This window comes from Dermacentor albipictus, chromosome 4 (assembly GCF_038994185.2).
Source record: "Dermacentor albipictus isolate Rhodes 1998 colony chromosome 4, USDA_Dalb.pri_finalv2, whole genome shotgun sequence".
Classification (NCBI taxonomy): domain Eukaryota; kingdom Metazoa; phylum Arthropoda; class Arachnida; order Ixodida; family Ixodidae; genus Dermacentor; species Dermacentor albipictus.
In genome coordinates this window covers 68,512,073-68,539,874 of record NC_091824.1, presented here as the reverse complement: position 1 = coordinate 68,539,874, position 27,802 = coordinate 68,512,073, and the positions used below count along the sequence as shown (strand labels likewise).

Sequence of the window (27,802 nt, the reverse complement as noted above, 5' to 3'; positions counted from 1 at the left end):
AGGAAAAGCTACTGCATCAAATCCTTCATATCATGGGCGGTCCCATGCAGCAACATTGAAAAAGCTGTGCATGTAAACACAACTTTTGTAGCATCCAAAAAATATCGCTGACGGTGTAGAAGTGGCCATACCGCTTATAACTTGTGCTGCAGGTTAAAGTGAATATGCACACACGGCTGTGAATCGCAAAGTGCTTAGTCTTTTGCCAAAGAACCTAATCGAACATGAGTTGTGTGGTGCCTGCTCCCGGCGTGAATGTTGACGGTGATGACCGGTGGTTGTGCTTGGTAAGTTTCTTGAACAGTGGTTGTCTTAATTGATCATTAAGACAGCTTAACGGAACCCGCTTGCTAGTCATCGTTCATTTTTTGTGCCGTCTTTCGCCAAGCTGAATGCTGGGGCGTCGTCACGATTTCAGCCAACGTGCTGACGTGCTTGGTTTCAGAGAAAACGACGTTTTCATTGTGAGTGTGTCATCGATCGCTTTAACCTTGTTTTTTCTCTTTTCACAGCACAAATTATTCTTAGCTGAAGGGACAGAAAAAGAACCGGACGTCGTCGTGCTTGGCGACTACACAGTAGCATTCCTTCAGCAGTCTGAGGCAAGCTTTCTGAATCGACGCATATTTGCTTGTGTATATATGCCGTTCCGAAGTTCGTATTTTATTCAGAGAATTGAAATGCCTATTCTGCTTGTATTTAAAGGTGTGGGAAAACTACTTTGCGCCATTGCACTGCTTAAACTTCGGCATTCCCGAAGACCGAATTGAAAATGTACTCTGGAGAATTGAAAACGGAGAGCTCGACAACGTGAAAGCAAAGGTATGGAGTAAATTTTTGTATGTACTGACACTTTTCGGCCAACGAGCGTAGTCTCGCTAAAATGAATTTCTGGTGCTCTTGGTTCTCGGAAAGAGCCGCTCTATGTTGTGGCCTTTGCGATCTGTGGTTGATATCAAGCCTGAAGCATCACTGTTTGTTGGGGATAGAGAGAGCGAGATAACTAATCGTTGTGTGCTTTCCATATTGAGGTTCTGAATCGCTTTATAAGGCCGAAGTTGTCTCCCCCGCCTTTTGGTTCTTTTTGTTAGCTGTGGTGTACCATGAATTCACCATCATTTGTTTTCTATTAAAGGCCCTTGTAAGGTATTGCATAAGGGGGTGCTCGAGAGATAAAGCGCTTACAATATGTGACTCAATGAGAAAAGGATTATGAAATGGCATGAGTGTAAAAACAGTAGCGCCTAAAACACTGCAAATATAGACATAGTCAAGGATACTATTGAAACAATTGTTGACATAAGAAAAACACAAAGAAAAGGATAAAAAATGCAGTATCAAAGCAGGAAAACGAGACATAAAGCAAGAAGCAGGCTTGTACAGGGCTCAGTGATTGAAATGAGATACTCGAAGCACGTAACTGCCGACGCCTTTTGCACCACCACTGAATGCTGGGGCCACCAAGCTTATTATTTGTGGTATACGATGAATGCGAGATCTTTTGTGACACATTGCGACTGCATTTGGTCCCCCAGCGACCACCCAGTGCACTTTAGTGGAGCGAAAAGCGCTGGCCACCATGTGGTCTGAGCATCGCGTTTCAATCATTGAACACTCTACACAACAGCTAGGAAATGAAAGTAGGCTGTAATTGTCTTCAAATTTTTTTGTGAGTGCTGCAGAAATCACAAGATGAATACATATCAACTTGCTCAGTTCTCATTCCTAATGATATATTCACTGAGGTCACCATTTCGTTGTTTTCTTCAGGTTGTTGTGCTCTCTGTGGGCTCCAATGATAACGCGAGTTCTCCTGAAGCTGTTTCGGCAGGTATAGTGACTTGCACAACTGCTATCAAGTCTCGCCTTCCTGAAGCGCAAGTAGTCGTCTTGGTGAGTGATAACTTGCTGTGGTATGTTAGTCTCTAAAGCATGTGGACTGCCATCACAGCATGACATCAAAGAATTGGCATGCGGCCTACCATATCTGGCTGGCATACGTATTTGATGGCTGCCCTAGGCTCGTTTATTACATTATGGATGTTTACGCATTTGGTAGCAAAATAAGCATATTAGTGTTAAAGGTCTCACTTTTTTTTATTATTGTGCAAAGAGGGACTGCTCAAATCTCCCTGCGTGATAGATTTGCTGGTAACTTTACATGTAGAAGGACACTCGCACCAGAGGAAGACAAATTGTCACAAAAGGAGAAGTTGGCATCCAGCTGAAAGTGGCACAAAGCTACAAAGGAAACCTGTGTAGGTTCCTTAGAAAGAAAGCTTCACAAGTGAAGAAACACTTGTCCTGACACTTTTGTCAAATCCAGCATCTCTGCCATTTTGGGACAGTCACCTCACCATTTTAGCTGTACAGAAGGCTAGCATTTGATATGGCCAATTAGAATTTTGAGCAACTCAGAAGTACAATAAGTGCCAAATGGATTCTGTGGAAATTCTCAAGTCAGAGGAAGCTTCACAAACTAGATAGTTGTCATTTACCTGAAGACAGCACAAAGCTAACAAATAAGTCCATTTGATTTCCCCTGATAGTTAGGTTTTGCAGGTCATAGTTTAAAGTGCATGCCAATTTTCCCTTTCATGATACTTCTTCTGCCTTAAAAGTTTCTGCAGAACAAGTTTGGTTATGCAAACCCCCCATGGGTGACATGACATTGTCACTTCTTCTCCATCTTTCTGGCATTTATCTGTACCAACTGCTGCTACCGTGATTTTCAGAGCCAGTTGTGCCTCCGTTGCCCCCTTGTATGTGAAAGGCAGGCAACTAGCCTGTCAGCTCTATACAGATGCGCTCATTGTTGAAGGTTGGCTTTTATGGAGAAAGAAAGCATGTCTCTTCATTGCTTGGGGAAAAAAAGCAAAAAGGAAGGCGTTGAGTTGAAAAGACCTCGAAAATTGAGGGGATGTTTTATGGCCAACAAAAGAGTGGGAGTCTAGCAAACCATGTCGAATCGTCGCAGATCTGCTGGGACTGCCCACAATTGTCACCGCTGGTCGTGGGGGGTCGTTACAAAGACAGGCAGAGACAGATGGTCACTGCACACATGGAATTGTTTTCCACAAACAGTGTGGAGTAGCCACCTCCAATGAAAGTGACCTGTACAAAGAAACTTTCTCTATTATCTTAAATTTTAATCATGGCAGTCACAGTACCATATTATGATGAGCTTTGTAGTCATTTCACAAATTCAAACCCTTTTTAGTACTTTAGCATTCTTGTGATACTTTGCGCACTTTCCAGGGGCTATTTATCTTCATTTGTTTGCATCTAACCATTTCCGTGCCTACATGGGTCACTGGGTATTACGTGGTCAAGTAGCTTGCGCAATGGTCTGCTGTGCTGATGTAACAGAGTTCGAAAACAACCACCAGACCAATTTGGGTTACTCAGTATGTGCATACGTGCCGCTCTTCAATGAACCTCTCTTACGGCGACGTGGGTCACTGTAGATGCTGGACTGGGTAGGCACTGGTGTACGAAGAAACACCTTCACGCTGACTTGGAACACTGGGTATATGTCCTTGTTGGCCTTCAATGAACTTTGATGCCAACTTGGGTTACTGTGTACGTGCCGGTAGGTGCATGCCGCCCTTCACTGAACATATTTCATGCCAACTTGGGTAACTAGGTATGTGCCACTGGGAATGTGCCGCTCTACAATGATGAAAAAGATCCCTTAAATTTCTCTGGTAGTGAGCGCAATTGAACTCATGCCACAAGGGTTCCTCAAGGACAGCAACCCAATGCATTAGCAGGTTGCGCCACAAATGCACAGAGTATTTGCCACTTTCAATTTCATGTCCACGCTTTAGTGAGCTGTTTCATGAATGCACTGGGTACGTGCTGCTCTTGAATCAACCACTTGCCAACTTGGGTCACTGAGTAGGTGCCACTGAGTGTGTGCCAAGGGAGGGAAAGATTATCAGCGCTCATAGGCACCGGCTCCTTGTCTTGGAGGCCACGTGTGGACTTCTAGGCAGTGCTACTAGATGGTGCAGCATGTCCAGGAAGCAGAGTGAGAGGAGCCTGGTGACCACACAATGCATTTCTCAATGCTCGCATGCACCAGCGCGCCATGCATCTTGGAGGCCACGTGCAGGCTGCAGGGCACCGGCAGCTGGTGGCATTCTTCTTAGGGAAGAGCAAAAGAGGAGTCCTGCTGCAGTACATGCCTCATACATACTAACTCATTTTGACATTGACAATAGATTGTGTAGGCAGATTACTTTGTTCCTAATGCATTACCATCAACAGTGATCGGGAGATGGGTTCTGCCTCATTTTATTGCCAGAAAATATGACGTTGTAATTATAGTAAAAATGGAACAAGAGGACATCCCAGGTGCAAGCATCATCACCAATGCGGGGCATGAGATAGGTGCTTAGAATAGTGCTCTTCGCTGCAGACATTCCAAAACTATTGCCCTTGTACAATAAGCTTCCTTGCAATACATTGACATTCACTTACGAACTCAAGGGCATTTCTTTATATTCATCGTCACCAGCCAATTTTATGTCCACTGCAGGTCAAAGGCCTCACACTGCGATCTCCAATTGCCCCTGCAATGTGCCAACCGATTCCAACTTGCCCCTGCGAATTCTTAATTTCATCACCCCACCTAGTCTTCTGTCGTCCTTGACTGTGTTTCCCTTCTCTTGGCACCCATTCTGAAACCTTTTCCACTGGTTTCTAATCTATGCATTACATCACCTGCCCAGTTCCATTTCTTTCTCTTAATGTCAATTAGAATTGAGTATTTGTCAGACAGTGCAGACCACTTATAACGTAACCGCTTTTAGCGTGGGACCAGTTATAGCGTGGGTTTTTTGACCACCAATATATCTCCCATAGAACTCAATGTATAGTATATGTTTATTGCGTAGGCGCGGGATACAGATTACTGATTGTAGAGTGGTTCCTTTAAGCGCGCGACCGCGAAATTGGCGCACAGAGCTAGGCCTTTCTCGGAGGCGTGGAGGATGGCCCGCACGGCTGCACAGTTGCCAGGCGCGCAAACACGGAGAAAGGGGTGTGTGGGCACGCACGTGGAGACCAGTGGCGAAAAGCAAAACAAAAAGAGGAGAAGGGCAGGAGACTGTAGAGGAAGGTAGGCGAGTGTTTTCGTCACTATAGCAGCGTCCAATCAGGGTGCACACTGCCTGGAGTGTGGGGTAGAATCAATAGCGGCGACAGCGCACTCCTTTTTTTTTTTTTTAAGTCTCTTTGTTGCATTTGGTGTGTGCAAGTTGTGAGCTCGTCGTGTCTTAGTTGTCCTCTGTGCACGTGTGTTGTCGGGCTTTTGTCACCATGGCGTCGGTGGCGTCTGCAAGCGGTATGAGAAAGAGGCATGCCTTATCGCTAGAGACGAAGGAATGCGTTATAAGGAACATACAAAGTGGGCTGAAGAAGGCAGCTATGGCAGCCAAATATGCATTTCCGGCACAACTGTGTCGACTATATACTAGATCAAAGACAAATTGCGGCAGCAACTGCAGCAAGATTCGTCTTCCCTGTCATGGAATAAAATACGTACATTGAAGTACGAAGACGGATGCAGCGCTCTTCAGATGGTTCCGTGAAGTTGGGGTTCAGAGCATACCAATGAGTGGCCCCATGCTCCAACAAAAAGCCAATTCCCTTGGTGCTGTTTCAGGCCACGACGACTTCAACCCACCTAATGGATAGATCCAGTGATTCAAGGATCGCTGTGGCATCAGCTGCAAAGTGGTGTGCGGTGAAAGCGATGACGTCAATGACAAGTCCATCGAAGTCTGGCTTCGGTTGAATTTGGAAATGATGCTGTCCACATATACGGACAGAGATGTATACAATGCCGACGAAGCTGGTGTATTTTATAACCTTCTGCCCAACCACACTCTTGCGCTCAGAGGCGAAGCCTGCTCTGGCTGCAAGGCCTCAAAAGAGTGCATAACTGTGTTGTTTTGCGCTAACATAGATAGAAGCAACAAGCGCCGCCTGTTTGTCATGGGAAAATCAGCAAAGCCACCTAGCTTTAGAAAACGAGAGTGCCTGCCAGTGACATACAAATTCAACAAAAAGGCGTGAATGACGCAATACATGTTCACAAGCTGTCTTTGCAAGTTCGATGAAGACATGGTGGCAGAGAAGTGACGGGTCGTGCTCATTATCGACAATTGCACAGCCCACAACATCAAGCCAAAGTTGACTGCAGTAAAGTTGAAGTTTCTGCCTGCCAACACGACTGCAAAATGTCAGCCGCTCGGCCAGGGTGTCATCACAACCCTAAAAACACTTTACAAAAGATCATCTTTGAAAGAGTTTTGCTGAGCATGCAGCAGCAGCATCCTCTAAAGTGAATTTAAGGGGTGCGATTGATATGGTTGCCGCTTCGTGGTGGCAGGTAAAAGCCACAATAAGCAAGTGCTTCAGCAAAGCAGGCTTTGTGCGCAGTGCAGAGGCTCTTGACGCCAATGAGCCGAGCGACAATGTTGCCGATGAGACTGTCAACAGCGACAACGTGTGGTCCAACCTCGTTGAAAGCAAGTTTGTTTCTGCCACAGACACCTTCCAAGAATATGTTGATGCTTCCTGTATGCGAGGAAGCAAGCATGGATGATGTGATCGTCGTAGCAGTGCATGGTAGCAGCTTGCAACTGAAGACGAGTCGGACGACGATGTCGACCCGACGCCAGACCCCGATGTCCCGTGCAAAGACACTTTGGAATATCTCAGCAAAGTGAAGATTAGCTGCGTGCAGAACAGCTTGAGTGAGAAAGTGCTTCAGTGCTTAAGCCTTGCAGAGGACGAAATTGTTCGAAGTGCTGTTAAAAAGAATATCCAGACGAAAATAACAGCGTTCTTCTGCGGATGCCGCACTTGTAAGGAGAACTTAGTTTCTGTGCTGTGTTGCGATTGTGTTGCATGTGTGTGTGAGTAAAATGTGTTATAAATTGGCTTTGAAAGGGGGGTGGTTAGTTTGGCATAGGCAAAATCTGAAAAAAGCATGCTTTGGTTATAACGTGGTACTGCTTATAGCCTGGATTTTTACAACTCCCTCGACTTGTTATAAACGGTCTACACTGTATCAGCTATCCCCGTTTGCTCTGTGATACACACCGCTCGCTTCCTGTCTCAATGTTATGCCTAACATTCTTCGTTCCATCACTCTGTGCGGTCCTTAACTTGTTCTCGAGCTTCTTTATCAGTCTCCACGTTTCTGCCCCATATGTTAGCACCGGTTGAATGCACTGATTCTACACTTTCTTTTTAGTGATAATGGTAAGCTTCCATTCAGGATCTGATAATGTCTGCCATATGCACGGCAACCCATTTTTATTCTTCTGTAAATTTTCCTCTCACGATCAGGGTCTCCTTTGAGTAATTGACCTGGTTAAACATATTCCTTCACAGACTCTAGAGGCTGACTGGCGACATTGTTCCCTCGCCAGGCTACTGATCATTATCATTGTTTTCTCCATATTAATCTTCAACCCCACTCTTGCAGTCTTACAGAAAGGAATAAGCTTCGAATATATATATATATATATATATATATATATATATATATATATATATATATATATATAGTCATATGATCAGAAGCCAACAAACACTGACACCAAGGACAACATAGGAGACATTACTTGTGCTTGATCAATGAATGAATGAATGAATGAATGAACTTTATTTCCCTTTTAAGAAAGGGGAGGAGCCGGGGGGGAGAGAGGGAGGTCTAAGTAGTCCAGTCCCAGCAGGCGTCCATCACCACATTATGTGGCTAGAAGTCCGTCTACCAGTCGTGGTAGGCCTCCGCTACCTCCTCAGCCCACCTCAGGACTCGGTCCTGTAGGGTGGGATCGGAGCTGCGCAGGGCAGTCTCCCACAGCTCCTCGCTACTAATTAATGGTTTGAGCTCGCGGGGGGGAGTTTTGATGGGGCATTGCCACATGATATGGGAGAGATCTGCTATGGGGACAGGGCAAAAGCGACACTTGGGTGTCGGGTATGTGGCGGGAAAGAATAAGTGCAAAGTGCGCGGGGTAAGAAAAGTGCGAGTTTGTAGTTGTCGCCACAGTATTTCTCTTTGGCGTGTTCTAGACACAGAGAGAGGTGGATACAATAGGCGTTGGTTTCTGTAATGTGTGCAAATTTCATGGAATGTGACGAGTGTGTCTTTATTGGTGTGTTGTTGGGAGTCATTGGGTTTTAGAGTTAGGCCCATATTTGCGGCCACTCGGTCCGTGAATCCTCGAGCAGCGGCATGAGCCATTTCGTTGCCATGGAGTCCTTGATGTGCTGGAGCCCATACGAGAGCGATGTCCTTTTCTGGTGGGTGAGCTACTAGCAGAGAGTGCGCGAGGTTGTTAATGTAGCCGCTACTGAAGTTCCGGATAGCAGTCTTAGAGTCACTAATAATGACGTCGCAATCGGGTAGCCCCGATGCAAGTGCAATGGCGGCCTCTTCCGCGTCACCCGCCGAGGTGGTCTTGACTGATGCTGAACAAACAGTGTTGCCCTGGTTGTCTACGACCGCTACAGCATAACGATGGTTAGGGGTGTAGGCTGCAGCGTCCACATAGTACACTCCTTCAGCCTGTCCATAGCTGCGTTGTAGCGCCTTGGCTCGATGTTTGCGGCGTTTGACGTGAAATTCAGGGTGCATGTTTCTGGGTAGGGGCTGGATGTGGTATTGGCCATGTATGTTCGGAGGAAGTTGATGTCGCCTGCTCTCGTTGAATGGTGGAGCACGATGAAGTTGTCTCAGGATCTCACGCCCAGCTTCAGTTGTGGTGAGTCTATGGTATTGTGATGATAGATGGGCTTCGGTTAATTCTTGAAGGGTATTTAGTGTGGCGGTGGCCATCACCCTTTGTGTGGATGCTCTAATTGGCACATCAAGAGCGACTTTGTGTATCTTGTGAATCAAGCAATTCACATTATCCTCTTCCTGCCTAGAGAGTGAGAGATACGGTAGTGCGAAGGTGATTTTGCTTAAGACAAAAGCCTTGATTAGCTGAATTAGTTCCTTCTCTCGAAGCCCTCCGTGTTTGCTGGAGATCCTCCCTATCAGGCGGAGCGTATTATCTACCGTTGTCTGTAGTGTTTGCAAGGTATGCTGATTTGCTCGGTTGCATTGGAGATGTAATCCTAGGACCCTTATCCTGTCTACTTGTGGTATAGGGTGCCCTTCAATCGTGAGTTGGATATTCGGGGGTGAACTCCTGAAGCGTCTTGTGGGGCGTAGAAGGAGAAGCTGTGATTTGGTGGGGGAGCACCTGAGATTCAACTCGTGACCCACTTGCTCGACCTGATCAATTGCGGCTTGGAGGGTGTCTTGGATGTGCCCGTCAGAACCTCCGGTCATCCACAGCGTAATATCATCCGCGTACAGTGTGAATCGGAGGTCAGAAATCTTCTTGAGAGTGAAAGCTAAAGGTCGCATAGCCAAATTGAAGAGGAGGGGAGAAAGTACTGCCCCTTGGGGCGTGCCAGTGCTTCCTAAACTTATTTGGCCAGATTGTTCGCTGCCTAATTGTAGCGTCGCAGTGCGCTTCGTGAGGAAGCTGCGTATATAGCTGTAGATTCGCTCCCCGCAGTTGATACTGCTAAGTTCGCGTAGCATGGCCAAGTGGGACACGTTGTTGAAGGCGCCTTTGAGGTCGAGGCCGAGCAACGCTTGTGTGTCACGTGCGTCGCTCGGTTCGATAATGTCTTCTTTGAGCCTTAACATGACATCCTGACAAGAAAGAGATTTGCGGAAGCCAGTCATTTCCGAAGGGAACAAGTGATTATGTTCGATATATTTGGAGAGGCGTAGGTGGATTACGTGCTCCAAGATCTTCCCTATGCATGAAGTCAGAGAAATTGGACGGAAGTTATCAATGTGAATTGGCTTATTCGGCTTTGGAATGAAGATCACTTTGGCTGCTTTCCATTGTTGGGGTATCTCTCCCTCTTCGAGACAGTGGTTGTAATACTCGGTGAGTATTGATCAATGAAATTAAGAAATTATAAATTAATGGAAATTAAAGTGGATGAAAAAACAACTTGCCGCAGGTGGGAACCAAACCCACAACCTTCGCATTATATATATATATATAACGACTCTAGAAGCACAGTATACCTTATAGGGGTATTACTCAGGCTCGCGCGTGCGCACCTGACCCTTCTCTGGATCGCACAGCGCCGACGGAGCGGCAGTCGCTCCCTAGCACTTTCGCAGCAGCCCTAGCAGTCAGAGCTGTGACCCCTAACCCGCGGTTCGCAGTGAGTTGCGACCACGGCGGGTTCAGGCCAGGGGGGACAGGGTGAGTCTCGACCTAAGGTGTTTATTCACCTTGGTGTACAATGGTTCCAACAGACAGCAACAGCCACAACACAAAACCTCAGCGGCGGAGCATTCCGCACGTCTGGGGCGAAACAAACCGCACAATGTGGGAACCACAAAAGAGGCTGATAAGAGTTCAGCTCACCCAAAAGTGGATCCGCGCTCGGGCCCTGGGGCGGTGAGTCGCACACCAAAGTCCGGGCGCCACAGGGGGACGGCGTGCGGCGGTCTCAGCGGCTGATTTGAGATGCGGCCGTTCGCTAGCTCTTCCGCCGTGAGACAAAACGACCATCGGGGGAATAGCGCTTCTCCCGAGCGGCGGAGAGGGGGTCTCCCCGGTTCCAAGAAAGGGGAAGGAGGGAACGGGGTGCCTTGGCTGCAGCGTCACGGCCAGGCGCGAAGAGCAGCGGGAGCGACGAAGGTGCCCTCTCCCCGCTACCCTCCGCGAGCGAGCACGTGATTATCGCGTGATAACCGCGTGGCCGCTCCGGAGATATCGGGATGCGCGTGCGATCCCCACATCCCCCCCTCCTTAATATAACCCTTTAGCCGCTAAGAGGCCACCGTCACCTGAGGCTTTCCTGCGAGAGGGGGCATGCTACTCCGACAGCAACACGGTTTGAATCCATGTTGGTGAGGGAGCAGCTCTAGCTGCAGACCGTCGTTGTCGCCGTGTAGGTGGTCGCGAGCCAGGCCGGAACGTTGAAGGATGTCACGGAGCAGCCTGACAGCAGCGGGATGCAGTGGGAGGCAAGAAGGCTGCTGGGTCCGGGTCACCTTGCCTGTCGACGGCGTCATCTACCCAGTCGGACTTGCCGGCTTGGTGGTGGCGGAGGGGGCCCCTGGATTTTTCTCGGCTGCCTCGATTACGCTGACGCGATCCCCGAACCAGCCTCGAGATGGCGCAGGACAGCTGTCTTGATGTTCTCGGAGGTCGTTGCCCTCTGGTATGGTTGAACGCTTTTCTTCCGGTTCGTTCCGACACAGCTCGCCCCCTCGCGGGTGTCGGCACGCAAGATCGGCAAAGGCGCGCCGACCCGCCCCGACGATGGCTTGCACCTCGCTGCGCAGCAGGGGTCCACTCTGTCCTTGCGGGAGAAGTGTACGCTCGGCCTTGAGGCTGGATGCTTGGTTGCGGGGCTTGCAACTCGGTCGCGGAGCTGTGCGGTGCGGTTCGGCGAATTCTGCGCCGCTGCGACCATTCCGGACCGGAAGTCGCCCGCTGCACCTCTCACCTCGCTGTTAGCCGCCGGAGGATGTTTTCTCGCCGCCTGTTGCCTGCACTGCGCTGCTGACTGCTTGCGGCCTGCTCGTCCCCACCAGGAGTGGAGATGGTCTTTCCTTTTTGCTTGGTGGTTGTTTCACGGCTCCCGACGGGCGGTCTGCTGCTGCGACAATTCTGTTAGCCCCTCTCGCTTCTTCCAAAGAGAAAGCGCGTGCTCGCTCTGGAAGCCTGCATGCTAGACATCGGAGGAGCATTCCGTCCGATATCGTGCACAATAAAATAGCCTCCGCGAACCGGACAGAGTTAGTTCTGCCGAGATCGCAAGTTATAATGCCGCACCGGGCTCGAACGTCGAGCCGTGCCACCCGATGCCGCTGCCTGCGGGCGCGGGAGAGCATTCTCCTCGGGCCACTCGTTCCCTCTGTCATAGTAGGGTTTGAGATCGCAGACATGCACCGGTCGGCTGATCGGTCTTAGCTTCAAGTCCGCCAGCCTGTACACGAGCGAAGAGACAATCTCTCGCACCCGGTACGGTCCTGTCCATTTCGGCGCCAGAGAAGCTGAGAATTTCTTACTGGCGTCGCTCAGGACGTGATTTCGTCTCAACACCAGGTCGCCCACTTTGTACTGAACTTCCCGATGAGAGCGGTCGTACTGCGCTTTCTGCTCGGCACGTGCAGTGCTCAGGTTCCGTCGCGCTTTTCGTAAAGCCTCCGTTACCTTCGCGCGCAGCCCAGTCGCATAATCGGCGCGTGCCGACGAAACAACCAGTTCCGTGCTGCTTCGTTCCTGTAGAGTAAGTTCTACCGGATTCAACAGCTCCCTCCCAAGGTTGAGGGTGGCGGGTGCATACCCAGTCGATCGGTTCACTGTCGACCTGATCGCAAATCCAATTTCAGGAAGACAAGCGTCCCACTCATTGTGCGTCCCCGCAAATGCAACTAGCATGTGCTTGATGTTGCGGTTCACACGCTCAGTGGGATTCGCCTGGGCATGGTACGTGGTTGTTCTCCTGTGCTTAATGCCGAGAGCTTCACAAGAGTCCACGAAGAGTTTGGCAGTGAAGTAGGACGCATTGTCCGTTATCAGCTGCTCAGGATAGCCGAATCGTGTAAACACCTCGATCAGCTTTCCCATGATTACGCGTGCCGTCAGCTTCCGTAGGGGGAACAGTTCCACCCACTTGCTGAAATGGTCTGTGACTACGAGAAGGAATCGGTTCCCGCTCGGTGTCCTGGGGTAAGGCCCCATGACGTCACATGCCGCAATTTGCCACGGTGTTCGGCTATTGATCGGCTGCATGAGCCCGGGTGGGCGTCCACCACGCGGCTTCACGCGCTGGCACACGTTGCAAGAGCGGGCGTAGCGCATCACATCCCGCTTCATTCCAGGCCAGGTAGCAAAGCGGCACAACTTTAGATAAGTCTTAGGGCCACTTGCATGCCCGGCCAGGCACGTATCGTGAAAGTAGCGTAAAAGTGCTCCTCTCAGCGTGCGTGGAATCACCGCTTTGAAGGACTCGTGTGTATCCTTCTCCGCGGGAATGTATCTCAGCAGGACGCCGTCAGAGTCTAGCAGGTAGGAATCCAACGCGCTCACAGCATTACCAGCTGTTTCAGAGCGCCGCGCACCCACAGCAATACCAGCTGCGTCCATGTGCGCCGCGGCCGCGCCGCCGGGCTCCCGGAGCCCCTCAAACACTTTCTTACAAAATGGATCCTCCCGCTGTGCCTCTAACAGCTCCTTTCTGCCGAACACGCTCCCCACTGAACTGACGCAGTCCAAGTGGTTCACGCTTTCGTCCTGAGAAGGGGGTTCATCCGCCCTTCCTTCGGGACCAGCGCCGTCGAGCATTGTAGCAGTTACTCTGCTCTTCGGCTGAGTCACTGAGGGGTCACGATGGGTATTAATATTACCCCTCCTGAGAACCTCAATCGTCGCAGCGGTTAGTCCGCTCTCAAGCTCAGTTTCGGGCGAGGTGAGTTGAGTAGTAATATCACTCTTCTCACAGTCAACGGGCGCGCGCGAAAGTGCGTCCGCCACAACGTTGTTCTTTCCTCTCCTGTAGCGCACGGTAAAATCGTATCGCTGCAGGAGAAGTGCCCATCGCGCGAGCCGGCCGCTCGGCTCTCCTAAGCGCCTAAGCCAAGTTAATGCCATATGATCGGTCTCAATTATGAATGGGACTCCATCGATATAGTAGTCAAACTTTTTGAGAGCGAAAATGATCGCCAGACATTCCTTTTCGGTCACGGAGTAATTTTTCTCTGCGGCAGTCAAAGAGCGGCTGGCAAAAGCTACCGGGCGCAAACTACCTTCGTGCTGTTGGAGCAAAACCGCTCCTAGGCCAAGGTCGCTGGCGTCCGTATGAATGACAAATTCTTTGTTCAAATCAGGTAGCCTTAACTCGGTGGTTTCCACGAGCGCGTTTACGAGGTTGCGCAGTGCCTCCTCTTGCTCGGGACCCCACCTCCACTGCTCACCTTTCCTCAACAGCATTGTCAAGGGGGCTTGCAGTGCAGCGCAGTTTGGGATGAACTGTCGATAGAAATTCGCCAGCCCCAAAAAGCGTCTCAGTCCGCCTATGTCTTCCGGTGACGGGTAGTTCAATAATGCCTGAACCTTATCATCACACGGTAGAAGGCGTCCGTTATCCAGTTTAAACCCCAGTAGCGTTACTCGGGTTGCTGCGATCTGGGTCTTGGTCGGGTTTAGCGTTATCCCCGCAGACCTCAGACGCTCCAACACGTCCCTGAGATGGCGTAAGTGCCCATCAAAGGTACGCGAGTATACCACAACATCGTCCAGGTAAGCAAGAGCGTGGTGCCACCTTGCGTCACCCAAGACACGGTCCATCAGGCGCTGGTAAGTCGCAGGCGCACCGACAAGTCCGAATGGCATACGGGTAAACTGGAAAAGTCCCCTGTGACACGTGAAGGCAGTCTTCTCTCGGTCACTGGGATCTACCTCCACCTGAAAGTATCCTCTGCTTGCATCGAGCGTAGTGAAGTACTTCGCTCCGCCAACGTTGGATACGATCGAGGGAATGCTAGGAAGCGGATATGCGTCCTTGCGTGTCACCTCGTTCAGGCGGCGATAGTCAACACAAAGGCGGGGCGTCCCATCCTTTTTAGGAACCAACACCACAGGAAAACCCCATGGGCTGCAGGGTGTCTACCAACCGGGAAAACCGGGAAAACCGGGAATTCTCAGGGAATTTGAACAGTCTGGAAAAACTCAGGGAAAACTCAGGGAATTTGTGCTTCCATCAGGGAAAATTAGCTGTAACTTTATTGAAAGGGAACGAAAGTCGTGTTAATGCTGGCTCCAGTAACAGAGGAATCGCAACGAATCATTATTGACGCCGTGTCATCGGCACAATGTATTGCCAGAGTAGTTAACGACCGATTTTCTAGACGCCCGATTTTTCGGACATGCCCGATAATTTGCACGGTTTTGCGGCACCACCACGCACTCCATATAGTCAATGTATATTGCCCCGACTGCAGGTCTGAAATGGCATTAATCAAAGCCGCCACCGCCGCTATTTTGATTATCTCGCCGCCTCGAACCGGCACTCTCGCAGGCAAATCCGCAAATCCGTAACCACCACCGCGGCAACGTCAGGCCTAGCTGCTTCTATGTTCGCTATTAAGCTTCTTGCCGTGCGGTGCCGTGTTTTTCATTGAAAGAATTCGCCGCTATCACCAATGGCACCGACTCCGCCTTTGTAATCCTAGCGATTGGCTTTGAAGCTCGCAGAGCACAGCGCGTTGCGTAATGCCAGTCTGCAAAAGTTAGCTTCGCCTCGGTACACTAGTGTTAGGCGGTGAAGCATAACAAGCGTGGGAAGGGGGCAATTGTCGCGGGACACAGTATACATTACTTAATTACACATGCGTGCACGTCGTCTTCTGTCACAGTACAAGCCCTGATATGCCTAAAAAGCGTACTGGCAGGCCTTCAGAGCTTTTTGAGACGTGCCTGTGGTAATTTTAGCCCTTAAAGGCAGTTAAAGACATGCATTAATTTTTTTCAGACTGCCCGTTTTTTTCAATTTTTTTTTTTGCGGTCCCTCGGAAGTCCAAGAAATCAAATGTTGACTGTACAACTGACCAAGAGGATGCTTCAGATGATCCATGTGGTGAAAGCGTGGTAGAAGGAGGATGAGAACAGAAAGGACCGACGCACTGAGGAATTAACGGCAAAAGAAGGGTGCCGCCACCTTTTTGAAGGAGCTTGAGCTAAAAAAACTAAGTGATGGCTGATGCTGAGACACAGGTGTCCCTCATCCAAACCAAAATAAATTGTTTACGCAGTGAAACCCAACACTGAGATGTTGTGTACGGGCTGAGAGTATGTCAGGACAGTTGAGGTTGACTTCCCAGCTGCTGAGAGAGAACCTTAGTTGTGACAAAGTTCAGGACCTCATACAGATGAGCTTGCTATCAGTTGATAGAAATAGCTGATATTAAAAAAAATATTTACTTATGTATGCATCTCCTTTTCATTCGTATTTGAAAATGTTCGACTCAATTTGGAATGGGCTTTACCATTTCTTTCGCTGTGCATTTTACTAACACCTTCCTTCTGTTTTTTTTTAAATAAAATATATATTACTCCTTACTATTCAAACTGGATTAAGTCATTTTTTTGTTTCAGCATGCTTACTAGAGAGTGACAGCATCGGGCAACGTGGTGTCAGCCTGTCTTGACATAAAACAAACATCTGACTCATTCAGGGAATTTCGCAAAGGTGCTCAGGGAAAACCTGGAAAACTCAGGGAATTTGGAAATGTCAACTTGGTAGACACCCTGGGCTGTCCGATCTTTCAACAACGCCTGTATCGAGCAGTTCGTCCAGAGCGCTGTCTAGTGCTTTCCTCTTAGCCAAACTCACCGGCCGAGGATTACACTTCCACGGAGAGGCGTCGCCTGTCTCAATTTTGTGCCTGTATAGCGTAGTGCAACCAGGCCGCTCTGTGAATACGGCATCATATTCAGTCAGAAGCGCTGAGAGGCGAGCCTTTTCTTCCCCCGACAAACTGCTTGAGTCGTCCAGCAGCGGGTGGTATCGTTCGCCCCTCACTGCGGCACAGTCTGCCACCGCAGCGGGGGTTACGGGCTGTGCGGGAGGGGAGCAGTTCCCCTCCGCGCCTCTTTTCTCAGCGCGGTTGGCCGGACGGCATTTCGACCCGGCCGCAACCGTTCTGAGGGACCTTTTCGGGCAATCGTTTGGTCGGTCTGCGCGCGAAGCATCATCGAACGAAGTTGTCTCTGACGCTTTTTGAAATGAAACGAAAGGTTTCAGGGTGCCACATGCTCGCTCCCTATATCCTCCGTTGCAGACGTCAATAACAATGCCCGTCTTGGCGAGGAAATCTCTACCAAGAATTATAGGAACCGACAGGCCGGGAAGGTGAGCTAGGCGCTGTCGCCTCACCCGCTTCTCCCACCGCACCACAAGCCTAGCAGCACAGCTCGCGTGTGCCGTGCCGCTGGCCAGTCGGAAGGTCACATTACTCTCTCTCAGTCGGATAGTGCTCCGACGGAGATGTTCACACACCTCGTCGCCAAATAGTGAAGCGCTTGCTCCTGTGTCTAACAGCGCAAAAAACCTGCGCCGGGCGACTGTAACCTCTATGAGCGGGACTGGCGTGTCGCTGGGCAATCCAAAACGACAAGCCAGCGGGGCAAGGAGTTCGTGTGTCTCACTTCGCACCGCTGTAACCGCCGCCGGCCATGCAGCATTGCTCACCGGCGGCCCCGCTCGTTTCCCGAAAGCGCGTGCTCTCGGTTCGCAGGCTGTCTGCAATCCCGGGCGTAGTGCCCCGGCTGGTTGCACCGATAACAGAGGAGAGCCGGCCTTTGACGGGCTTGGCGTCCAGTGCCTCGCGCCGTTTGACCGTTATTCCTCTGTATCGACTGCTCCCTTGCAGGCACGCTCTGCTCTCGCATCATCGAGCCGGCATATCGACCACGATTCTGCATACCTCGGCCATCGGCAGCGCATGCTGCACGCATGGCATAAGTGTACGGGTCGAGAGCCCGGTCAGATAAGCCCCAACCGTTTCTCATTTGTCCGTCACTGAAAGCAACCACACCATCTCCACCGGAACGAGTGCGAAAAGTGTCCCCGTTCCACGCGCATCGCGGCTCAAGTGCCCTCGACGCTGGGGGTGGAGGTCGGTATGAGCGCAAGGCGAGTATGTCCGCCTGTATGCGCTTTGCCTCCGAGGCCAGCTCATCCAAATCCCTGAACTTGCTGCCTCTTAGGTACGCTGCGAAGGTGGGATGAGCTTGTCGTGTGACTCTCTCCACCTTATCGCAGTTCGGAGCGGTAGGGTCAGCGGTACGATAAAGTTCGTCCATCGCCCTGACGTACTCGAGCAAGGATTCGTCCGGATGCTGAGTACGTAGCTCCAACTCGCGCCGCAGACGACGCTCGTAATCTGCGGGCAGGAATTCCTCGCGTAATCCCGCTCGGAACTCAGCCAGCGTGCTAGACCGGTAGCCAGTAAGCCGGAACCAGCGGGCAGCGTGATCAGTTAACGACACTGGTACGACGCGTTCCAGTATCTCGCCATCGGACAGCCCCGTTGCGCGCTGGTAAGTCAGCACGCGATCGAGGTATTCGTTGACGCTAACTGAATCATGATACCCGCTGTAGGTGGGTAAGTCCACCCTCACTCTCGGTCTAGCAGCGGCGGCAGATGTCAGCAGAGTGTTCTGCACGGCACCTGTCAACCTCTCAATCAAGCGCATCGCATCCTGCAACGGCGCCTGTTGAGGCTCGCTCTGGCCAGTAATGCCTGGCACAGGAGCAGAACGCGTCGAGCAAGTATGCCGCAGTGGCTCCATGCTCTCCGCAAACACTGGCGAAGGGTTCGGCGTAATGTGCCTCACGCCTTCAAGGGTACGAGGCTCCCTCTGGCCAGTAATGCCTGGCACAGGAGCAGAACGCGTCGAGCAAGTATGCCGCAGTGGCTCCATGCTCTCCGCAAACACTGGCGAAGGGTTCGGCGTAATGTGCCTCACGCCTTCAAGGGTACGAGGCTCACTCTGGCCAGTAATGCCTGGCACAGGAGCAGAACGCGTCGAGCAAGTATGCCGCAGTGGCTCCATGCTCTCCGCAAACACTGGCGAAGGGTTCGGCGTAATGTGCCTCACGCCTTCAAGGGTACGAGGCTCGCTCTGGCCAGTAATGCCTGGCACAGGAGCAGAACGCGTCGAGCAAGTATGCCGCAGTGGCTCCATGCTCTCCGCAAACACTGGCGAAGGGTTCGGCGTAATGTGCCTCACGCCTTCAAGGGTACATCCTGCCGGAGAGAGCGCCTCGTGTGTAGCGCTACCCTCTTCGAAGCTTATCAAATTCCCAGGGCTAATGTTCGCCGCAGGGCATGACTGAGCGGTAGCAGTTACCGCCGCTTCGAATTGTTGCCTGTTGGTAGCAACCTGCGACAGCGTATACAACGGCTGTAAATCAGCCCCGTATGCTGCCATGGTTCGTTCGTGTCGTGGCAATCACTTACACAAACAGACTCAACCTGTCACACCTCTGGCCCCACGTTGGGCGCCAAATATAGGGGTATTACTCAGGCTCGCGCGTGCGCACCTGACCCTTCTCTGGATCGCACAGCGCCGACGGAGCGGCAGTCGCTCCCTAGCACTTTCGCAGCAGCCCTAGCAGTCAGAGCTGTGACCCCTAACCCGCGGTTCGCAGTGAGTTGCGACCACGGCGGGTTCAGGCCAGGGGGGACAGGGTGAGTCTCGACCTAAGGTGTTTATTCACCTTGGTGTACAATGGTTCCAACAGACAGCAACAGCCACAACACAAAACCTCAGCGGCGGAGCATTCCGCACGTCTGGGGCGAAACAAACCGCACAATGTGGGAACCACAAAAGAGGCTGATAAGAGTTCAGCTCACCCAAAAGTGGATCCGCGCTCGGGCCCTGGGGCGGTGAGTCGCACACCAAGGTCCGGGCGCCACAGGGGGACGGCGTGCGGCGGTCTCAGCGGCTGATTTGAGATGCGGCCGTTCGCTAGCTCTTCCGCCGTGAGACAAAACGACCATCGGGGGAATAGCGCTTCTCCCGAGCGGCGGAGAGGGGGTCTCCCCGGTTCCAAGAAAGGCGAAGGAGGGAACGGGGTGCCTTGGCTGCAGCGTCACGGCCAGGCGCGAAGAGCAGCGGGAGCGACGAAGGTGCCCTCTCCCCGCTACCCTCCGCGAGCGAGCACGTGATTATCGCGTGATAACCGCGTGGCCGCTCCGGAGATATCGGGATGCGCGTGCGATCCCCACAACCTGTATACCTTATAGCCTTGTGTAAGGGCCGCACCCTCAACTTCGCAGCCCAAAATTTGGGGGGGGGGGAATTTCCAGCAGTACAAAGCGACAATTCCTTGGTTCCTTTAACATATGAGCGTACATGTGAAAGTTTATTCTTTGCAATAAACAACACATAGGTCTTATACATGGCGCTAACCTGTTTCAACTTATGTGCCATTTTGTGCACATATGGAATGAGTACCGATTTTTTGCACTTGCTTGACTTGCTTTCTTTGGAGGTCGTTCTCGTTCTTTTTTTTTTTTTTTACCTGTTAGTTCCTTTGCTATGTCTTTGATCACGGGAGTGAGTACTTTTTCAGGGTAATCCGCATCTTGAAATTTTTGCACGTGACCCTTAAAGCTCTCTTGAAAAGGTGAAAGCAAAACTTTCGTAATGTGGACATAAAACTAGATTTTTACTGTTCCCCTTTTAACCAGCTTAGAAGAACCAGATCTTAAGTTCGATGCTGCTTTTACACTTCTTGGTTGATAGCACCAGCACCCATTACATTTCGGAAGGACTTTTTCTAAATCAAGAAGTTGCAATTGAATATTCTCTGGGGGTTCGGTTATGAAGTTTAGACCCATACTATTTTCCTTAAACACTTTTATGATGTTTACCACTTCTTGAGAGTGATTTGTATTTGGTGTGAAGATTAAAATGTCTTCTGTATACTTAAACATGGGATTAGCAATGCCTTTATGGTGATATTCAATTTCCCTGCGTGATTTGCAAAGAAAAATTTCACTAAGAACAAGTATGACTGATGAACCAACATGCATTGCCAAATGCTGCACATATAAGTTTCCTTTCCATGAGACAAAAAGTGGACCACAATTAAAAGTACAGCAGTAGATTCACAAAATTGCAGTTCATCATTATCCTCAGTTATGCATTATTTTACACAGGCCCTCTATCTTTCGTGTGGAATAGAATAATATAAATCCTCAGTGCCAATGCTGAACACAAAACTGTGGCCAGCATTACAGTCTATTAAAATTTTTTTTACCTCCCCAAATTTTTGACACAAACAGGATCATGATCTTCACATCTTGCTGACAATTGCAAAAAATGCTGTTGCTTTCTTGTTTTCAAAGAAAGAGAGATTGTTTTCAGACATCAAGATCAACTTATTGGTGAGCTTGTAGAATCGTACCATATCAAGACAAGATGGGAAGTGTGTGTCATTCAAGCCATAAAAATTTTGCATAATGAGTTTGCCTATCTTAAAAATTAGCATTTGCCCATCTTTTTGCATTGCAAGTCACATTCTGTCATGAGTGGTTCTGTTATTTAACTGCTGTTTCTATGTTCTGCTGCGTATGTGCAAAAAATTCTGTGACTGCTTATGTAGTCGTTGCATTCAGTGAAAATTTTGAGTTGAATGAAGCATTGTCCTGTCTGCTTTTCAGTTACCTTTTCTGTGTGTGCTAGCGTGCTTGTAGATCTATCCAATATGAATTAAGAGGTTTCAGTAGGTCTACTCTTTGTGGTGGCTCAATGCCTATAGCATTATGTGGAAAGTTGCAGGTTTGATTGTCGGCTGTGGTTGCCGCGTTTCGGTGGTAGCAGAATGAAAAGAAAATCAGCAGAGCCAATCTAAGATGACTCAACGTTAATCCATTTACATTCAAGCAATGTAGCGACAAACCATATTGCTGAAGGCACGTTTATTTACAATCTGTAGTGGGGGAAGTATGCTAAAAATGTTAGGTGTACTAAAACATGCATGTGTAACAGTGCACAGTGTAATAGACCACAGTGTGTACAGTTTGTACACCACAAAGAAAACTTCACTAAACACAGCCTGTTTTGTCCCACTGGCTCCCCACAGACCACAGCTTCAGCCACCTTCGGATGCTAAAAATAAAGTTCCACCAAAAGTGGCCTTTTAGCCAACGGGCACTTTTGTCCCACTGGCACTGTAGAATTAGCATTCAACATATCTGACCCTGAATGAACTGGAACACAATTGCATAGGTGTCTATTTCAGGTGTGAGACTTGTATTCATTGTCAGTTAGAAAAGCGGGCGTTCTCACTTTTATGAGTCGGACATGCGCCTGTGGAGTGTGCTCGCAGAAAGTCAGTCGAGGTTAGAAAGAAAGGTACCATTAAACCCTCTCTCTTCGTGGGCATTCGTAGTGCAGTGTGCTAAAACTGTGCCTGAGGAACATAGTTTCGAACATGGGTTCTGTTCTGCCCAGCACCAGAGATAAAATATTATCTTTAATTGAAGGTTAGGGGAGGTGCTTAGACAGACACGGACATGCTGATGAGAAAGGGGCTGAAGTATCCTAAGAATGCTCATTGTATTGGAGAAATGCTCATGTGCTTAGATTTAGGCGCACATTAAAGAGTTCTAGGGAGTTGAAGTAATCCGCAGCCACCCCACTGTGCATTGCTTTGGGACATTAAAACCCACAGTTAGATTTTTTACTTTTAATGGGTGTGTGCGCAGAAGCTGCTACCTTGCGGCCAGCACCCAAACTCGCAGCGCGACCGGCGACGCCAGATCAACGAGCTTCTGGCCAAGGCTCTGAAGGGCCAACCGCAGGTTCAGCTTGTGGACTTGGACCCAGGGCTGGTGCGTCCCGACGGAACCATAGGCTACCACGACATGTTCGACTTCCTGCACCTCAGCAGGCAGGGCTTCGTGTCCACCTTTGAGCCACTGGCCGACTTAGTCGCTCAGCTCCTGAGAGAGGCTGCGGGCGCCGGGGATACTCCCGTTGCTGCCTCTTAGGTGCAGTGTGAGGGGGAAATAATTCACTGGCATTCTTTCCACTACCACTGTGCATTGCTTTCTGTGGCTGAGAAACATTGTGCTTTTCTTTTCTCCTTTCCCCCCACTTTTGCAATGCACTGTAACTTTTTAAGGGACGTTAAAAAAAGAAGCATAAATAAGCATTATACTGATAGACTGCTCATAGAAATTTGCATTCATTTGATGTAAAAAAAGTTAATTATTAGCAGACAAAATAAATACCAATGTTGATCTTTTCTGTATTGGCACCTAAATGCTGGTCCCATGATGTCAATGTGACATTACACAGATTTGAAGGTTTTAGTGCATATTTCGGCCATATCTGTGCCTGGAGAGTTCCCGGAAGTTGTTAGGTTGAATAGCTGCTTGCTTTCGAATGCAGTTCAATCCTTAATTTGCTTAACTGGTGCCTAGAAAATTGCAATACGTGGTGTCATGAGCAGCTAATAAAGGCATGTCAAGTGGCAAAGCCAACCATAATTGAACTTTATGTCCATTCTTGCTTAATCAGCCTATTTGATATTGTGTAAGTGTAATACACCAGTCTGGCTTAATATGATCTTAGTATTTAGTGTCCCTTTAAGTCATAATTGCATAAATTTGTACAGCAGTGGTCCTGTGTCACGGCTGCTAAGATGATTGGCCAGAGCTATGGCGATCACCCTTATCACCTATCCTTATGCACAGTGTGACACAAGTAACATATACTGACATCTTGAGGCGCTTGCCTGTGCTGCCACAGTGCACTATTACTAGCAGCTGGGAAATCGTTATTGTAATTTCTTGTCTCTGTTTCGATGTGCAATGCATTGTTGGCTTCATGTCATTTCTGCACATGCTAGCATGGGAACGTTGTTTGGTGCAAACTTGCGAGCAGCACTGAAGTTGCATGATCACACAATGGCCGACAATGGCTGCACGTGTTGCATAGTTGAAACAGCATAGCTGTCAAGCACACCTGATACATGAAACTGCTGTTGTCTGTGATTACCTGGAGGCAGTGCGCATTAAGTTTTGAGCTCATGAGAATAGGTGTTGCTTCTACATTTTGGGAACTAATTTTATTTAGTTTTAAAATGTTTTAAATTTGTGGCAGTGGTCAGGAGGAAAGAAGTCTTACATTTTACATGTTTTGTTCCTTCTCAAAGGTGTAGAACAAGGCCTCAACTTTACCAGTGAATGGCAAAGAGGATTTTTAAAAAAAATTTAAGTTTCAGAAGTCTGATGATACCTCATTCAATTTGTTGGAATGTTTTCTTTCCCTTGTATCCGTTCTGATGGTGCTCATGGTGGGAAGCTTGTCTGCAGTGTGCAAGCAGTGTAGTGTGTGGGGAATGATGGGCACTTCTAATTAAATGTGCTGTTCTTTTTTCTGTGAATTGTAATTGCAATTTCTTGATGGCTTCTTTACAAACCTATAATGACCACTTGTCCCTTTACAGCATGTTTTCCACCTGTTTTTCATGATGCTGCAAGTTGACCATGATTTGGCTGTGTTTCTTCTGTCAGGATCGCTTAAGGAGCCTAAGCTGCAGTAATGCGAGAATGCTAACCTGTTTAGGGTCTGTGCATTAATGTGCACCTCCCATGTTTTATATTATTCTCCATTGGAAAAGTGAGGCATAAGTGCTAGCTGTATGTAGTTTATTTATTGTTACCTTTAAGCTTGTGTGCTTCAGGTGGCTTTGACTGCTGTTTAGTGCTGTCTGGTATAGCAAACAAACTGTGCGAAAATGGGACAACTGATGGTCCTCATGGTTTCACTGCTCGTTATGGGTAAATTTTAAGTCATGGTTGCTAGTGATGATATGCCTTTGGTTCTTTTAGCAGGTAATTTTGGATGCTGAAGCTTCTTGTCTTTTTCCTTTTCCAGTGAGCACTTATTTTCCTGGGTGTACTCAGGTTGTAAATATGTGAGGGTGTTGGTTGCCTATTGAATGCCTGAAAAGATGTTTTGCTCTAATATTGTACAGCGCTTTGTGTATCTAACTTGCAGGCAGTTAACTGATATGTTCCATCTCAATGTTTCTTGCGTTGTGCTTCAGTGCTACATTATCTGTAAGCTTAGTTTGCGTTAAGATTGCTGTATTCAATCCAGTTTAAGTGTGTGTGCAAGGTGGTATGTTGTGTTGATGCAGGATATGAGAAGATAGAGAATTTTTTCAGTTTCAAGTATTTCCTGAGGTGTTACCATGTATTACTTGTTCCTGAATAGTATTGCATCGCATCTGTCAGAATGGCTAGAATTTGACGCTCACGCATTTCTGCTGGAATGGAAAGATTGTTTCTTGTGACCAATGTGACAGCAATGCCTTTGTCGTTGGATCTGCAGTAGAGTGTAATAAATTTCCTAAAGCCTGCAAGACTGTGATGTGTCCTATCTTTGTTTAGTGTCTTAATACACCAACACATCTCCCTGGAATCACAACGTGTAAAAAAGATAAATAGAAATACTTTAACAATGGCTTTTTAATAACTGCAAAGAGACATAGTGAGCATCTGAAGAGCAATGCGCATACCAGCTGAAAAAAATACAGTGTGTCCCAGAAGTCTTTCCCTGATTACAAACATGCAGAAGGCAGAAACTATGACACATAGGTGCATATCTTTTATCTTGAAGTCTGGGTAACATAATCACGTTATTATGTACGCACATATAAATTTTGACGTGTGGTCCTTTCGTTGCTCGAAGGATATCCAGGCGATATTTCAATTCCACCCATGTGTTGGTCAACATAGGATGCAGTGCACTGGTGTCTTCGGAATCTGCAACTCGCGTGAAGCTCTGCGGATTGACTTCTTGGGACTACTCACGAAGACGTCTCTCACTGTCTGACTTGCCTGCGCACTAGGTCCAGGCCTGCCTGTTCTAGGGAGATCACAGATGCTTTCTGTTGCCTTAAACTTCGCATACCACATCTTGACGCTTTTGACGTCTGGTAGGTGTCTGTGGTATGCTGTCTGGAATTGTCTCTGGACTTTCTTGGTGACTGTGTATCGTGATACCAGAGGACACATTGGGCTTTCTTCTGGTTTGAGTACATGTTTGCAAATGGTGTCCGATTCCGCCGTTGTCACGTCACTGGGCCCTGTAACAAAGTAACAGTGAGTATGCACATACACACAAAAACTTGAATATGTCACGTGCAGTTCAAGGTAAAAAATATGTGTCTATGGGTCATATTTTCTGCCTCCTCCATGGTTGAAATCGGGGAAATACTTCTGGGACTTCCCAACGTAAGTTTTGAGTGACGCTTGTACCCAATTTATCAGCACCTTGTGAGGGTTTAAGGAAGTAAAAAAAAGAGAAAAAAAAGAAAGATCGCTGATCATAAAGTTAGTCATCGCCGGCCCTCGGCGCATTTTCCGCGGCGGCGCGGAGAAAACGAAACTGACACACCCACCTGCTTCACAGTTCTCGCGAGATCGCGCGAGACTTGGAAGTTCGCAACGCGAGGAGGGCGAACTCCATTGTAAATTGTGATGCTTAGCACCGTTTGCATTTAGGAAAAGGCCAAATACCCAATCGAAAACTCCGCCGGTAAGACTTTCTCTCGCTAATTTAGTGAGCTCTGTCGCCCGTTCGCGGAGAAATCTGTCCGGTGCCTCGGTGCCGGTTGGACCGTTCCATTCTGTAGCGTTGCTCCACCCTGCGTTACCTTCCGTCCCTTTGGTACGGTCCTTTATGTTTCCCTGCTTATTTCCTGCGGACCGCGCGTCGCTTACCCATTCCGTTGTAGGGGTGGCCACGTCGTTTTGGCGCTGCAGTGGGAGCAGTGCGGTAGCTGTAGCTGCGCGTTTTCATCGAGCGTCGACGACGTGATACGAAAAGGCATTGCGACGCTGTATCTTGCACAATAATGTCCGACGCCATTGCCCGCGTTGGTAGCGGGTTTCGTCCGTGTGCGGCCGGTCTATGTGTGTGTGTGTGTGTGCTGCATCGTTGTTAAAGGAAGTGGTGTAATTGTGACTTATGCTCTCCTTCAAGTTCTGAAAACCCCGTACTTCTCGCTTAAAAAAAATTGATGTGCTTTTCCCGAGGATCCGTAGGAGGCTGTTTTAGCTGGGAGGATTGCCTGTTGTGCATGCCCGGTTGAGGCGTCGAGTTGACGTTCTGACACATAGCGGAGCTCGTTTTTTGTTGATGTCTGCGCATAGCACTTTCGTAGGGGTAAAATGATCTCCTTGATGACTTGCAGATCCACAATCTGAATGTAGTGAGCGCGTGAGTACGATGCGTTAGTATCGAGGTCGCCCGTTGGTAAATGAATGACTATTTAATATTTCTAGGCTACTACACCGCTGGTACCCGCACTTATATATTACACAAGTTAAAAATCGATATGTAACATGCGACGTCGCTCGCGTTCAGACGCCTTGCCAAACGACGTAATCGCGAAATCCAGCTAGGCGATGTGCCCGAAGAAACGTACAGAGAAGCAACACTAATTAAACGGGCAAAATAATGGTAATAATAATAACGCAGCCTTGGTGTGTTATGAAACTGCCGATTTTTGTAATGAATTTTTGTCATGGACGCAACTGCTTGTATTACTAATACCTTCGATGAGGAAACTGCACATACACAAAAAATATCTGAAGTCTAGAGATTATTTAGTTTAATGTAAAATTGATACAGCATTACGCAACTTACAGCTAGTAGTAATGAACTGCACACTAGAACTACTTTTAACAACGAAGCTACGTGTTTACATTCATGCTACGATTAGGAGAAACTCACTTAGTCTAGATAGTTTGATGCAGCATTCCCACATCACTTTCAGCTAGTTTATATCATTAACACGCACTGCTTGCAAAGCAGTACATTTGCTGCTATGATAAAAGGTGCATGGAAGTCAGTGCATGTCCATGGAAGCTTACTTTCGTTATATAAATGTATGTATTTGTCTGCAGAATTTAAAACCTTATTGTCACTGGTTTCTCTGATAACAAGTTGTGCAGGAACGAAAGCATTGCACAATACTGCTGGCAATTTGAGTACTTTGCCCAAGACAGGCATGTCGTTTACTGTTTGGTCGTTTGATTTTGGGACGTTCACAATAAACAATATCATTCATGTTTTTTTTTTCTGAATTGGACAATTGTGCTCTTATTGCGAGGCTCAAAAATATTTTTGAACATTTTATATTACAG

At 48.6% G+C, this 27,802-nt stretch overlaps 2 protein-coding genes and 1 long non-coding RNA gene across 8 annotated transcripts in view; 2 read left to right on the top strand and 1 right to left on the bottom strand.

The window, feature by feature from the left end:
* Positions 1-11: 11 nt before the first annotated feature.
* On the top strand, positions 12-25,011 carry Paf-AHalpha (Platelet-activating factor acetylhydrolase alpha). Its single transcript, XM_065431922.1, has 5 exons — positions 12-287; positions 513-602; positions 706-822; positions 1,771-1,893; positions 22,343-25,011. Exons 1-5 carry the CDS (start codon positions 225-227, stop codon positions 22,625-22,627), a joined length of 678 nt encoding a protein of 225 aa, XP_065287994.1. The 5' UTR covers positions 12-224; the 3' UTR covers positions 22,628-25,011.
* On the bottom strand, positions 23,851-27,740 carry LOC135902039 (uncharacterized). Its single transcript, XR_010564373.1, has 2 exons — positions 26,375-27,740; positions 23,851-25,737 (listed from the first exon to the last, which is right to left on the bottom strand). It is a non-coding gene; the product is annotated as an uncharacterized lncRNA (long non-coding RNA).
* The window catches only part of LOC135902037 (PR domain zinc finger protein 15-like), an 83,659-nt gene continuing 81,914 nt past the window's right edge, over positions 26,058-27,802 (top strand). For 5 of the 6 annotated variants that reach the window (XM_065431916.2, XM_065431919.2, XM_065431915.2 and 2 more), the window contains exon 1: positions 26,058-26,189. The gene's annotated coding sequence lies outside the window, so the exon portion shown is untranslated. Of the gene's footprint in view, positions 26,190-26,256; positions 26,322-27,802 lie in introns of those variants that run through there. The other variant, XM_065431918.2, reaches the window with a different exon arrangement.